General features: G+C 34.3%; 2 protein-coding genes across 11 annotated transcripts in view; one reads left to right on the forward strand and one right to left on the reverse strand.

Moving 5' to 3' along the window:
- Esco1 (establishment of sister chromatid cohesion N-acetyltransferase 1) overlaps positions 1-15,216 on the reverse strand; it is a 95,613-nt gene that overhangs the window by 36,308 nt on the left and 44,089 nt on the right. The window lies entirely within an intron of this gene.
- On the forward strand, positions 1,608-1,936 carry LOC124088766 (mitotic-spindle organizing protein 1-like). The gene has a single exon (XM_046438536.2). The coding sequence runs from the start codon at positions 1,656-1,658 to the stop codon at positions 1,920-1,922; it is 267 nt and encodes an 88-aa protein (XP_046294492.1). The 5' UTR covers positions 1,608-1,655; the 3' UTR covers positions 1,923-1,936.

The following is a 15,216-nucleotide window of genomic DNA, read 5'->3' on the forward strand; positions in this document are numbered from 1 at the left end:
CAGAAGCCGAGGCTGGAGGATCAGGAGTTCAAAGACAGCCTCAGCAATTTAGTGAAGCTGGGCTGGGGGTGTGGCTCAGTGGTTTCACTCACATGCAGTCCGAGAGAGACACACACACACACACACACACACACACACACACACACACACGGGGGGGGGGGAGGAGAGAGAGAGGGAGAGAGAGAGAGAGAGAGAGAAAGTGAGGAGGGAGGAAGATAGATATAACTAACAAAATGATAACATGATGCCTGGGTTTACTTCAAAACAACTGGGAAGGCTGGAAGATAAAAAGATCATACATGAACTGAAATTGTTGAAGGTGGCTGGGTGAAAGGTACTGGAGGTTCATTACTCTGTGGGCAGGGGCAGAGAGATTGATTAATTTGAACTTATTTTTAATAATTCAAATCACCTATTGCCAAAGACCAAGGTGTGCTCAGGTACCATTTATTTGGAAAAGAAAAATACATGTAAAATTATCTGATCAGTAAAGTAGTTATCTAGGGCTGGGAAAAGTAGTGACTCTCAAGAGGAGCACAAAAGTGGCCTTAGGGAGGCTGGGATTGTGGTTCAGCGGCGGAGCGCTTGCCTTGCACGTGAGAGGACCTGGGTTCAATCCTCAGCACCACATTAAAAAATAAATAAACAAAATAAAGGTATTGTGTCCATCTACAACTACAATATATATTTTTAAATATATATGTAAGTGGCTTTAGAGTTAAACAGTATACTTTTTTTTAAATTTTAAGTTTCTATGGTATTGAGGCACTCTACCACTGAGCTATACTCCCAGGTCTTTTTTATTTTGAGAACAGGATCTCACTAAGTTGCCAGGGCTGACCTCAAACCTGTAGTCTTTCCACCTCAGCCTTTTGAATAGGTGGGATTACAGGTGTGCACGACTGCACACCTGTAAAATCTTTTAAAAATGAAATGAAATTAAAATGAATTCATTAAAAACAGAATCACATGCTGTTTGACAACACCCCAGACAGAAGGCATACACTGCAGAAAATCTGTATAGTAAATTAAAATTATAAACGTTTGAAATAACTATTGAAATGAATTTTATTTATTTGCTTGCTTGCTTATTTGTTTGTGTACTGGAGATTTAAAACAGGCATGCTTAGCCAATAAACTACATCCCCAGCCCTTTTTGGTTTTTATAGTGAGACAGGGTCTCACTAACTTGCTTAGGCCTCACTAAGTTGCTGAGGCTAGTTTGGACTTGAAATCCTCCTGCCTCAGCCTTCCAAGTTGCTGGGATTACAGGTATACCACTGTGCCTGGCAAAATGATTTTTAAAAAAATATTTATTCTAAACTTTTATGTGGACACAATATTTTTATTCTACATTTATGTGGTGCTGAGAACTGAACTCAGTGCTTCTTGCATGCTAGGTGAGCACTCTACCACTGAGCCACAATCCCAGCCCCTGGCAAATCAATTTTGAATGTAAATACTCATTAACAAATATTTCAAGTCACCAAAAATATAAACAGAGTGATCTGAATTATGGTAGAGTGGTTTAATTCCCCCACCCCTTTAGCTTATCTGTATTTCCTATTTTCCATCTTTAAAAAAAATAGTACGATAAAAATGTTAAAATGCTTGACTAGCTCAAAAAGCTAATTTTTACTCCCTCAGCCTCCGCCATGGCGAGTGGCAGCGGCACCCGGTCGAGTGGCAGCGGCACCGGGTCGTCGGCGACCGCGGCGACAAATCTGAATGCAGAGAAGGAGACCATGGATGTTCTGCTTGAGATTTCAAGAATTTTGAATACTGGCTTAGATATGGAAACACTGTCTATTTGTGTACGGCTTTGTGAACAAGGAATTAACCCAGAAGCTTTATCATCTGTTATTAAGGAACTCTGCAAGGCTACTGAAGCACTAAAGGCTGCTGAAAATATGACAAGCTGACTTTCTGGAGAGATCCTGATGAGATATGTCAAATTCCTCAAGAGGATTTAAAGATTGCATTTTAGTCAAGAATGTACAGTGAAATTACTGCATGCAGCAGTGTAGAAAAATTTTCCTTTTAAAAAGAATTATAAAACCATAGCTTTATAAATCAGTGGAAAGTGGCTTACAGAGAGAACTATCAAATGTGTTTGCATCGCATCTTTTTTTTTTTTAATGGCCCTAATGTTTTGGCATTGCTATGTTTATATTTATGTATTCCTTATTTATAGCTCTGATAGCTTTAATTTTCTTTTTTTTTCTTTTTTGCATTTTATTTTTTTTTATTTTATTTTATTTTTTAAATTTTTTTTATTGGTTGTTCAAAACATTATAAAGCTCTTGACATATCATATTTCATACATTAGATTCAAGTTGGTTATGAACTCCCAATTTTACCCCAAATACAGATTGCAGAATCACATCGGTTACACATCCACATTTTTACATAATGCCCTATTAGTAACTGTTGTATTCTGCTACCTTTCCTATCCTCTACCATCCCCCCTCCCTCCCCTCCCATCTTCTCTCTCTACCCCATCCACTGTAATTCATATCTCTCCTTGTTTATTTTCCCATTCCCCTCACAACCTCTTATATGTAATTTTGTATAACAATGAGGGTCTCCCTCCATTACCATGCAATTTCCCTTTTCTCTCCCTTTCCATCCCACCTCATGTATCTGTTTAATGTTAATCTTTTCTTCCTGCTCTTCCTCCCTGCTCTGTTCTTAGTTGCTCTCATTATATCAAAGAAGACATTTGGTATTTGTTTTTTAGGGATTGGCTAGCTTCACTAAGCATAATCTGCTCTAGTGCCATCCATTTCCCTGCAAATTCCATGATTTTGTCATTTTTTAGTGCTGCGTAATACTCCATGGTGTATAAATGCCACATTTTTTTTATCCATTCATCTATTGAAGGGCATCTGGGTTGGTTCCACAGTCTAGCAATTGTGAATTGTGCTGCTATGAACATCGATGTAGCAGTATCCCTGTAGTACGCTCTTTTAAGGTCTTCAGGGAAAAGTCCAAGAAGGGCAATAGCTGGGTCAAATGGTGGTTCCATTCCCAGCTTTCCCAGGAGTCTCCATACTGTTTTCCAGATTGGCCGCACCAGTTTGCAGTCCCACCAGCAATGTACAAGAGTACCCTTTTCCCCACATCCTCTCCAGCACTTGTTGTTGTTTGACTTCATAATGGCTGCCAATCTTACTGGAGTGAGATGGTATCTTAGGGTGGTTTTGATTTGCATTTCTCTGACTGCTAGAGATGGTGAGCATTTTTTCATGTACTTGTTGATTGATTGTATGTCCTCCTCTGAGAAGTGTCTGTTCAGGTCTTTGGCCCATTTGTTGATTGGGTTATTTGTTTTCTTATTGTTTAATTTTTTGAGTTCTTTGTATACTCTGGATATTAGGGCTCTATCTGAAGTGTGAGGAGTAAAAATTTGTTCCCATGATGTAGGCTCCCTATTTACCTCTTTTATTGTTTCTCTTGCTGAGAGAAAACTTTTCAGTTTAAGTAAGTCCCATTTGTTGATTTTTGTTATCAACTTTTGTGCTATGGGTGTCCTATTAAGGAATGTGGAGCCCGACCCTACAATATGTAGATCGGAGCCAACTTTTTCTTCTATCAGACGCAGAGTCTCTGATTTGATATCTAGCTCCTTGATCCACTTTGAGTTAACTTTTGTGCATGGCGAGAGGAGGGGATTCAGTTTCATTTTGTTGCATATGGATTTCCAGTTTTCCCAGCACCATTTGTTGAAGATGCTATCCTCCCTCCATTGCATGCTTTTAACTCCTTTATCAAATATAAGATAGTTGTAGCTTTGTGGATTAGTCTCTGTGTCCTCTATTCTGTACCATTGGTCCACCCTCCTGTTTTGGTACCAGTACCATGCTGTCTAAGCAGTCTGTCTATCAGATGTGCACATCTGCTGTGCCTGGTGGAAGTATAGTGGAACCCATCAGTATTGATGTGTCATAGTTATGACTTGTTGACATTTCCATTATAAACTTTAATTTTGAATTGTTTATGCATAATAACTGTTGATTTATGTTGTATCAGGCTGAAAGTTGACAAGATTTTAGCCACCACGTAAGAATTTGTATTTAAATTCCCCATGTATACCAGAATCTTGTTTTTTAAAATGAGAACATAGAAAACATTTCTTGTAATCTTCTCTTTAACAAAGAATATTTAGTTTTTTAAACAGGTTTTGGGCAGTTAATAGTGTGAATTAGATCATTTTGTATTTACTGAAAAATAAAACTTCTAGAAACTTAGATTTTAAAAGTAATAACAGTGCTTAGCTTAGTATTGTTTGTAGTTTGAGGCATTTACATCAAATAAGAATATTAGTTGAATGTTTTTCTAAGTTTTATATCCTATAAAGGCCTAAAAATAATGTATAAAGTGAAACATAGCCAACATGCAAAATTCCTTTTTACTTTTATTACATAAAAGTAATTGGAATTCTTATCTAATAAATATGATGTAGATATATAATAAATCACTAGATAAGTGGTGTGTTTCAATGAATATGTAATATTTTCTGAAGAAATAAGGATTTCTAGTCATTAAACAAAAACTAATGAAATGTGTATCAGGAATTATAAGTTTGCCTTTCTAAAATCATTTAGTGTGTCATTATTTACCCTTAAAGTTTTAACTCATCAAAATGATAATTCAAAAATAAATTTTAGAAAATTTAGGATGTTATTGGTTCTGTTTCTGTAACAGAATCTCAGTGGAATTTTTTTGCAAGGCTAATATGGATTTAATTTCATTGTTGACTAAATTTTAGATTTTTGTCAGATACCTTTTAAATGAATGGTATTCATTCTTCACTAATGTTTTTATTGTTCATTCAAGCTGAAGTGGTTTTTATAAGATTTAGTGATATTTAGATAGCCACTTTCTCTGCTTTTTTTTTTTTTTTTTTATATTTATTTGACCATTATGACTTTTAATTCATGGCATCTTTACCAGTAAACTGAAAAGGTCTATTAGCAGAACAAGTTAGGAGACAATAAGAATTTGTGATAAGCATTTGAATGAAACTAAACATGTTATTTATAAATCAAAGAGAACATTTATTCTCAACTCCAAAATGTGTATGCAGTTCTAGGCCATAAAAGTTGATAATATAGATTAAGTTATTTACGTATGAAGCAAAATAGGAAAAAATACTGAGAAAGGATTATGTTTACAGAGGCCTTCTTATCTGTCATATTTCTTAAATGTTTTTTGGTGATACTGGGGATTGAACCCTGATGCATTCCACTAAATCACATCCCCAACCCTTTTTATTTATATATATTTATTTGAGACTGGGTCTGGTGATATTGTTCAGGCTGACCTTGAACTTGTGATCTTCTTGCCTCAGCCTCCCAGATAGTTGGGATTAGGTGTGTGTCACTGCTGCTGGCTTTAAATGTATTAGTATCTTTTTAATGCATACTTCAGTAATATTTAAGAAATAAAATAAAATTATACAATTCCAATGCTGTACATGTTGACAATGACAAAAATAAAACCATATTGGTAGTATTGGCATGTACTTTTGATTTAATACATCTTTTAATGAATTCAATTGTATTTCTTTAGGTGGTCATTTTATAGATGTTAAGATGCTTATCATGTATGATTGAAGGCTACTTAAAGACAGGTTATGTAATTTACAGCTTAAATTAGGCTTGAAGTATAAATGGAATACTCTTCCCCTGGTAGTGAGAGAAGATAGCTATATTAACGTTGCCTCAGGCTTTAAAACAAAGTTGGCAATTCAAATAAATGAGAAATGATATTTTTCTATACTCAAATAATAACTTTTTTACAAAGTGGATCATTATCATTGTGAAATGTATAGACATGTTCCAAATATGCATGTTTTATAATAATTGAGTCAAATACCAGTTTTTAAATATTTAATTAAAATTAAAAATTAAAAAAAAAAGCTATTTTTAAATGAATGTTTTGAAATTTTTTTTAGCAAATAATCTTGTGTTAATACTGATGAAAGTTTTTTTGTAGCCATTATGACCATATTGACATTAAAAGTGTTGAAAAAGTTTAGATGTGCTGCACATGATAATGCACACCTGTAATCCGAGACTTGCGAAGCTGAGGCAGGAACATATTAAGTTCAAGGCCATCCTGGGCAACTTAGCAAAGCCTGGTTTCAAAATTAAAAATTAAAAGGATTGGGGATATAGCTCAGTGGTAAAACACTCCTGATTTCAATCTCCAGTATCCAACCCCCCATCTCCCCCTGCCCGTTTTAGATACTACTATTAGACTTTAAGTGACAAATACATGGAGAATTTCAGTTAGTTCAGGAACTATGTTAACCACCTACCACAAGGGTAGTTCATATGTGATCCAAGTAGTACAGCACAGTGGTAAAAGGATGTTAAAAATCAGAAAGCACTAGATTTGATTCAAGGTGTGGTCTTGGGCAAATAACTTCTCTAAATTTTGGTTTTCTCACCTAGAAAATGGTAGAATCACCACAACACAATAGCTAAACAAGGAAACATTATACTATTGAGCACAGTGCCTAGCACAGTAATATGCCCCCAATAAATAACAATTCCCATCATCATTATAGTGACTAAGTTTTTTTCTTGTAAGTTTTTAAATCTTGGATACCCTCAGACCTTACAAGGTCATTTATGAACAGTTACCTTGGCCTGGTATGCCTTTGCTCTATACCCTTATGAGTTCAAGGGACTTCTACTTATCCTTTCTGACTCTACTCAGATGTTAATCTGATTTTTCCAATCTCTATCATATATCTTTGCTCTATATTTATACGGTACATTCTGATACTCTGGTATTTTCCATATTATTTCAACAATCTACTTAACTATCCTTTTGCACTGATCTGTGAATTTACATATTATCTTTTGAATAATAATAATTTTTAGGAAAAATATCTATGATCCTGGAGCACAGAAAGAAGTTAAAATATGTCTGAATAAAAAAATTACGAATCTAGAAAATGTTTACCCCATAAGATATTATATTCATTTCTTACAAATTGAGAAAAAAAAATTACAGTGAAAGTAGTTTAGATTTGCTATTGTTGGGTTGGGGTTGTGGCTCAGTGGTAGAGCACTTGCCTGGCATGTGTGAGGCACTAGGTTCGATTCTCAGCACCATGTATAAATAAACAAATACATAAATAATATCCATCAACAACCAAAAAAAAAAATGAAAAAATAAAATCTATCCAAACCTTTAAAAAAAATAGTTTGCTGTCATAAGTAGTAAGTAGCTCATTAGAGAACCATATTTTTCTAGTTTAAGCTCACATTCTTTTTTCTTTTTCCTTTTTTTCTTGCAATATTGGAGACCAGAGCCCCAAGCATGCTACACAGCATTCTATTTCTGAGCTACATTCCCAGTTCCACTCACATTCTATTCTCTTATGTCACAATGACTTCAAGAATTCTGCAAATCTAACAGAAGAATTAAATAGTACATAAATGTGTGCAAAATGCAATAAGATATGTTTGAAAGGAAGTTTCCCCCAGTCAAGCTAAGCTCTTTTATATTTAAATGTTTCTAAACCCGTATCAATATGTATATACAACATATTTCTTAATTCTCAAAAAAAATTTAAGAAATTACCAACTGGGTGTATAGTTAAGTATTAGACACTTGATGAAAGAGAAACTAGGTTAAATCCCTAGAACCAGTTTAAAAAAAAAATAGTCAAATTGAAGGAGGGACCTACCAAAGAAGGCAAAATAACGTAAACAAAGTTTTATAATGATTTTAAGAAAGAAAATTCTAAATCATATTAGGAATTATTTTAAAAAGATTCGTAGAAGAGGCAATATTTCTTCCAGGCTTGAAAGGTACAGATATAACTAGAAAGTGTTCCTACAGGTGGGAACAAAATGACAAAAAAAGAAAATTATGAGCCATGCACAAGACAATGATCAGTTCAATTTGGCTTAAAAGAAGGGAATTCATACTAATTTTTAAAAGAAACTTAGAATACACTTTAAAGAAAAGGAAAGGGATCAAGGAGTGGAAGGCAGGAAGTGCTGGGAAGTGATATTGGCCAAATTATACTGTTATATTGTGTGCATGTAAGAATACGTATCAACAAATCCCATTATTATGTGCAACAATAATTCACCAATAAAAAAAAATGGGGGAGGAGCCATAATGTGGTGGTTCATAATGCCTGAGAGAAATAGGGGGAAATCAAGGAAGATTCTGAGAGGAAAAAAAAAAGTTATATGACTAGAGTTAAACAAAAATGATGTTACAACATGGGTTTCAATTTCCAATCATAAATTTAATAATATTACAAAACATGCCAAATGTCACTCAAATCTTCATCTCATTAAAATTCAACAGGACAATAAAGAAGACTGTCAGGATTTAAGTTTAAAAGGGACTAGGGTCAATTTATTTCTATGAGCTAAACTATACTGCACACACAACATTTTTGCTGAAATTCAAATAAAATAGCAAAACTCAAGGCATTCAGAGCTAATTCTATTAAGTTACAACATGACTTTGGGCAAATACTTATGCTTCTTTCTGCTATTTCCTCATTTATAAATTAACTGTAACTACCTCATGATTCGTTGGGAGAGGATTAAAATAGTGTGGTAAAAGTAAAACGACTGCATCAGTCCCTAGTAAACAGGAACACCCCAACCAATGTTACCTATTATTATCATTGCTATCATTCCCTAGATGTACAATAAATTGGTATCCACTTATTTACATTTATAAAAGAATTTTTTCTGAGAATTTTAAAACTATGAAGATGTATTAAATATTGACTCATGTTCATTTAACAGTCACGATATCAATCAGCCTACTTAAACATAACTAAATACAATGTTATCTAAATTTAACCATCAAATCTGACATGTTTCTTATCACTCTAATATTTCCAGATTATAGTTTCCCAATTTTAATGACTTCACTACTAAAAACAAAACAACTTGTTTATATTACTTTTTCATAATTAAAAAGATGCTATTCAGACAAACAAAAGCCCATGGCATAGTATTTTTTTCCCACTCATCAAATAAGTGAATTAGCAATCAAAGAACATATAGGATTTTTAGGTTTTTTTTTTTTTTTTTAACCCAGATGATACTAATTTTATTGGGATTTTTTGTTTTATTTTAGAAAAAACTGATTCTTCCAACCCCCACGCAGGTAATGGGGTTTGGCACTTTAGCACTGAATACACACTCAGCCATTTTTACTTTTAGGACTTTTTGAGACCTTGAAAGTCAAGATTTTAAAAGTTTAAACTTCAGCAACATTTATTTGCTTGCATTTATGCAAATGAACTCCCTTTTTAGAAATTCAGTACTCGGAACTGAACCCAGTATAACTCTGAGCTATATCCCCAGAACTTCTTTTTTTAATTTTAGTATAAGCCAAGGTTTTGCTAACTTGCCCAGACTGGCCTTGAACGTGTGAATGTCCGGCCACTGGTATTACATGGGTACACCAACATACCCAGCTGATCTGACTCATTTCTTATATGAGTTTATGCATCTTTAAATCTTTAGATATATTAAAGCAGTATCTACTTCAGGAATATTCTTCTCGTGTCTGCAATATTTAAACTAAATGAATAGAACTGAACTTCCTCGATGTATAATAATACATTAAATAGAAAATGAGCTCTGAACTTTTTTTCTGAATGAAAGAATTTAATATAAGACAGATTTTATAAAATAAAATATAAAACTACCTATTTTGATAAATCTTATATCTTAGGATCAATTTTCTTTGATCCAGTGATGATAAAGCAATAGGGATCTGAGATATACAATAGAGACTACACATTCCAAAAGGACCAAATCTCAATTTGACATACCACTATATTCCAAGCACATAGCAAGTGCCTGGGGCAAATTAAGTATTTAATAAACATCTATTTTTGAAAGGCTGGAGCAGCTTGAGGGATTGAAACCTCTATTTATAAAACCAAGAGCTTAATGAAAATTATTTCAGTTATATCAATCTAAATAAGTTAATATATATATGACACAACACTTGGTTATAACTGACAGATATTAATAGTTAGAGAAGGAGAAAATGCAAGCAATCAGGAGTCAAATGTCATTTATATATTTTAAAATCAACCCAAAGAACTAAACATGAAGTATAACTTACACTGGGAGGAAAAAAGACTTCACACACACACACACACACACACACACACACAAATATGTAGCTTGAGGTATGTTTGCTATATACACATAATGTTATTTATGTAAGAAACACTAAAAAACAAAAGTACTTAATCACTGGAGAATGGCACTGGAAATGGGGTAGGGAGACATGAGGCCTTTCCTGCCTCCATTTTCTACTTTATAATGCTAGTTTAATTTTTCATTTCTAGGTACATACACTCACTCTTTTTATAATTTTTTTCAAAAAGACTAGAGTTGATAAATCAGAAACTTGAAAACCACCTTTAAATTAAAATCTTCTATGCTTTTCTTTTCCTATGCTTTTATTTTCTTCTTCTATGCTTGTATTTTTGGTGCTGGAGAGATCAAACCCAGGGCCTTCTGTATGGTAGTCCACTGCTCTACCACTGAGCTATATCCCACACAGTTGAATTAAAATCTTTTTAAAGGAAAGGAATGTGAAAAGAAAATTTTCTCCACAACTAAAAATAAATTCCCTTAAAAGAACAAGTTAAAAAAGAAGTACTTGTGAAGTACACCCTCAGAAACTTAGCAAGACCCCGTCTCAAAATATAAACTAAAAAGGGCTGGGATGTGGCTCAGTAATAAAGCACCTCTGGGTTAAATTCCTGGTACCCCCGCCACACACACACACACCAAAAAAAAAAAAAAAAAAAAAAAAAACAAAGTACTTAAATGCTCCTCCTTGTAGGTCATACAATGATATAGAACTCTTTGGCATTTAATCACTGCCAATTAAAAGGAAAAGAATTCAAAAGAAAGAAGTAATAAATCCTGTCTTATATTAAATTCTTTCATTCAGAAAAAAAGTTTACAGCTCATTTTCTATTTAATGTATTATTATATAATGTTTTATTTTTATTATTTTTAAAGAAAATGTTATTGTATTTTTTATATATTTATTTTATTTATTTTTATGCAGTGCTAAGGATAGAACCCAGTGCATCACACATGCTAGGCAAGCGCTCTGCCACTGAGCTACAATCACAGCCCATAATATCTAATGCTTTAATATCTAAAATTCTGTTTTAAAAAATTAGAAACATGGGCTGGGGTTGTGGCTCAGTGGTAGAGTGTTCGCCTAGCATGCACGAGGCACTGGGTTTGATCCTCAGCACCACATAAATGTAAAATAAAGATACTGTATTCACCTAAAAACTAAAAAAATAAGTATTAAAAAAAATTAGAAACAAAACAAGATTGATTCTGTACCCAGATTCTCACATTGCTTCATAATGTCTAAGTTCCTATACTATTTTCTTGAGCTTTTTTCAGTAAATCAGAGGATGGTTATGGGTGTGATTTTATGAGAAAAACAAAGCTAAATAGAAAGGGATTCCATACTCATAGCAACAGTCTCTCCATATCAATTACATTTAATATACAATTACAAATGCTTTAAGTTATAAGTCTAAATGTAATGACCATATAGAAAACACTGTTCTCTGTCTAACCCACAGTCATTCTCTCCCCTTTCTATTTGCATTTTGTTTAGGTGATAACATATGCATTTCCAACAATAAATTATGATTAGTTTAAGTCTGAATTTCAACAGGGCTGCTATTGACATTGTCAGTTGGATATTCCTTCTTAGGAAGTGTCATTTACACTGCAGGAAGTTTAGCGCCTTTGGCCCTTGCCTATGCAAATGTCAACAACCCTCCAAATAAACATCCTGTTTTCCTACCTTGAGAACCACTGGCATAAAACCAATCATCATTACATTATCTATTTTTGCCAGACTTCTGCCCTCCTAGCTTCTCTTGCAACTAAATTAGTGACTACCACCATTCACTTCTAGATAATGAGACAAAGAAAATTTTATATGGGGGCGTCTAGGAAAATGCTGTCCTTCACTGATAAACAGAAAAGGCCACTTGAAGAAAGAATATTTTCTGAAAAAATTAACAACCATGTTGCTTTGAATCTGGACTGCAGAACTTTAAGGTCCATAACATTAATAACTATGAAGCAGGAAAGTCACCACACTAAGGATGAGAGAACACTGAATTAGAAATAGCCATCATTGGTCTACAGCCATACCACCCCAAATGCATTGGATCTTGTCTGATCTTGGAAGCTAAGCAGGGTTGGCTTGTTGAGTCCTTGGATGGGAGAAACAGACAGCACTCATGAGCATGCTATTGAGTTAAGCTAATAAATGGAACCACTCTAAGACTATACCATTCCAGATTCCCCCTACCTTTGTTGTTGTTGTTGTTGTTGCTGGGGATTGAACCCAAGGCCTTGTGTACACAAGGCAAGCACTCTACCAAATAAGCTATACCCCCAGCCTCACTATTCCATATTTCTTAAGAAAATAACCATGCTTATGATTTAAGCTACTGTTAAATGGGTATTCTGATAACTGTCCACTGTCCACTAAAAAGTTAAATTTGTTGGATATTAACTTACCCAATTCTGTCAGTTAACTGAACTCCTACTATAATTATAATATCTGAATCTATTATAGAAATAATACTTCTCATAAGATATACTTGAGTCAGACAATGTAAAGTCAAACAGGAGAGATTATGATACTTTCCTATTATGTTCATATATTAAGGAATCCTAAACACCTCATTATTAGGATTCATCAATAAATAAAGCACTTTTCAATTGGTAGCAACAATTTACCAATATATTAGAAATACTTTGAGGGCTGAGGCTATAGCTCAGTCGCAGAGCTGACTGAGTACCTCACTTGCCTAGCATATGTGAGGTACCAGGTTCAATCCGCAGCATGGCATAAAAATAAATAAATAAAATAAAGGTATTTTGTTCAGATATAACTAAAAGCTTAAAAAACAGAACTATTTGAGCTGGGGCTGGGGCTCAGCAGTAGCGCACTTGCCTGGCATGTATGAGGCACTGGGTTCAATTCTCAGCACCACATATAAATAAATAAATAAAAGGTCTACCAACAACTAAAAAAAATTTTTAAAAATATTTTATGTGCTATCATTCTCATCTCTCTCTTTTTAATTGGTTGTTCAAAACATTACAAAGCTCTTGACATATCATATTTCATACATTAGATTCAAGTTGGTTATGAACTCCCAATTTTACCCCAAATACAGATTGCAGAATAACATCGGTTACACATCCACATTTTTACATAATGCCCTATTAGTAACTATTGTATTCTGCTACCTTTCCTTTCCTCTATTATCCCCCCTCCCCTCCCCTCCCATCTTCTCTCTCTACAGCATCTACTGTAATTCATTTCTCTCCTAGTTTATTTTCCCATTCCCCTCACAACCTCTTATATGTAATTTTGTATAACAATGAGGGTCTCCCTCCATTACCATGCAATTTCCCTTTTCTCTCCCTTTCCCTCCCACCTCATGTATTTGTTTAATTTTAATCTTTTCTTCCTGCTCTTCCTCCCTGCTCTGTTCTTAGTTGCTCTCATTATATCAAAGAAGACATTTGGTATTTGTTTTTTAGGGACTGGCTAGCTTCACTAAGCATAATCTGCTCTAGTGTATCATTCTCATCTCAAAGTCATTTTCGATGTAGTGAGCAAATGTATTTAGCTCATCAGTATGCTCCTGACTGAAGCACCTGGCCCCCCAACATACACATACAAAGAGGCAGAGAACAAGAGTCTCTTGCTGGGACAAGAAACCAACTGAAATGTTAATGATCATTAAGGAGGCTAGCATAGCAACCTAAAATCTGAAGGAGTTCCAAACAAAAATGTTAATTCCCCACCAATTCTCTCCCAAGGGACATTTATTTGGTGAGTTGGGTTAAAGATATAGAGAAATCTCATGTCCTAAGAAACTTAATTCCCCAATGTCTACTGGAAAGAGATATCTGATATCAACTTCAAGAAATTTAAAAGCAGAAGGTAACCAAAGTTAAAGTTTTGACCCAACTCTGACCCAGTGTAATTCATAATTAGATCTAAGAGATCAGCCCCTCACCATAGTTAATAGAAAAAAGAGATCTTGTGGGTAAGTATAGGATGCTACCTACTTCAATCTTTATTGTTTTCATATACAATGTCCAATGTACCATATAAGCTGACAAAAACAGATAGGAACGTTCAGTATTTTCCAGATGACATATGCCATTCCAGTCAAGTGTTCAGGAAGTTGAGCCAGGCACAGTGGCACACATAAGCAACCTCAGCAACTTGGGAGGCTGAGGCAGGAGGATAGAAAATTCAAAGTCAGCCTCAACTATTTAAGGAGGCCCTAAGCAACTTAGCAAAACCCGATCTCAAAATAAAATATAAAAAGGGCTGAGGAGGACTGGGGTTGTAGCTTAGTGTATAGCGCTTGCCTGGCATGTGTGAAGGAAGCACTGGGTTCGACCGTCAGCACCACATAAAAATAAATAAAATAAGGATATTGGGTCCGTCTACAACTAAAAAACATTTTTTTTAAAAAAAAGGGCTAGTGATGCTGTGTTCAATCCCTGATTCAAATAAATAAATAGATTTTTAAAATATCAGAATGTTATTTTGAGGTTATTGACAAAACTAATTATATAAAGTTTATGTGGAGAGGGAGAAGACCCAGACCAGCCAACATAGTAACTGGGGGAGAATATAATTGAAGGACTGACACTTCTATAAACACTCAACATTAGAGTAATCAAGACAGTGTGTGATATAGGAGAAAGAATAAGCAAACAGTTCAATGAACACAAGAGAGCTAAGAAATAGATTCACATAAATATAGTGAACTGATCTTGGATATAGGAGCAAACAAAGGTGATATAATGAAGAAGCACTAGAACTGGACATGTACATTAAAAAAAAAAATCTAGACACAGATATGGGACTGGGAATGTATATAGTTCGGTGGTAGAGTACTTGCCTATCCTCACAAGGCCCTGGATTCAATTCCCAGTACCAAACATACAAAAAAATGTTAAACATAGATCTTATATCCTTCATAAAACTTAAAATGAATCCAAATGTAAAACAAAGAACTATAAAAGTACTAGAAGATATGAGAAGAAAAGGTTTAAATGACTTTGAGATGGCAATGACATTTTAGATAACACCACCAAAAGCCCAATTCAT

The sequence above is a fragment of the Marmota monax genome, unplaced genomic scaffold, assembly GCF_021218885.2.
Source record: "Marmota monax isolate L192 unplaced genomic scaffold, Marmota_monax_Labrador192_F-V1.1 WCK01_AAM20220418_F8-fsc00232, whole genome shotgun sequence".
Lineage (NCBI taxonomy): Eukaryota > Metazoa > Chordata > Mammalia > Rodentia > Sciuridae > Marmota > Marmota monax.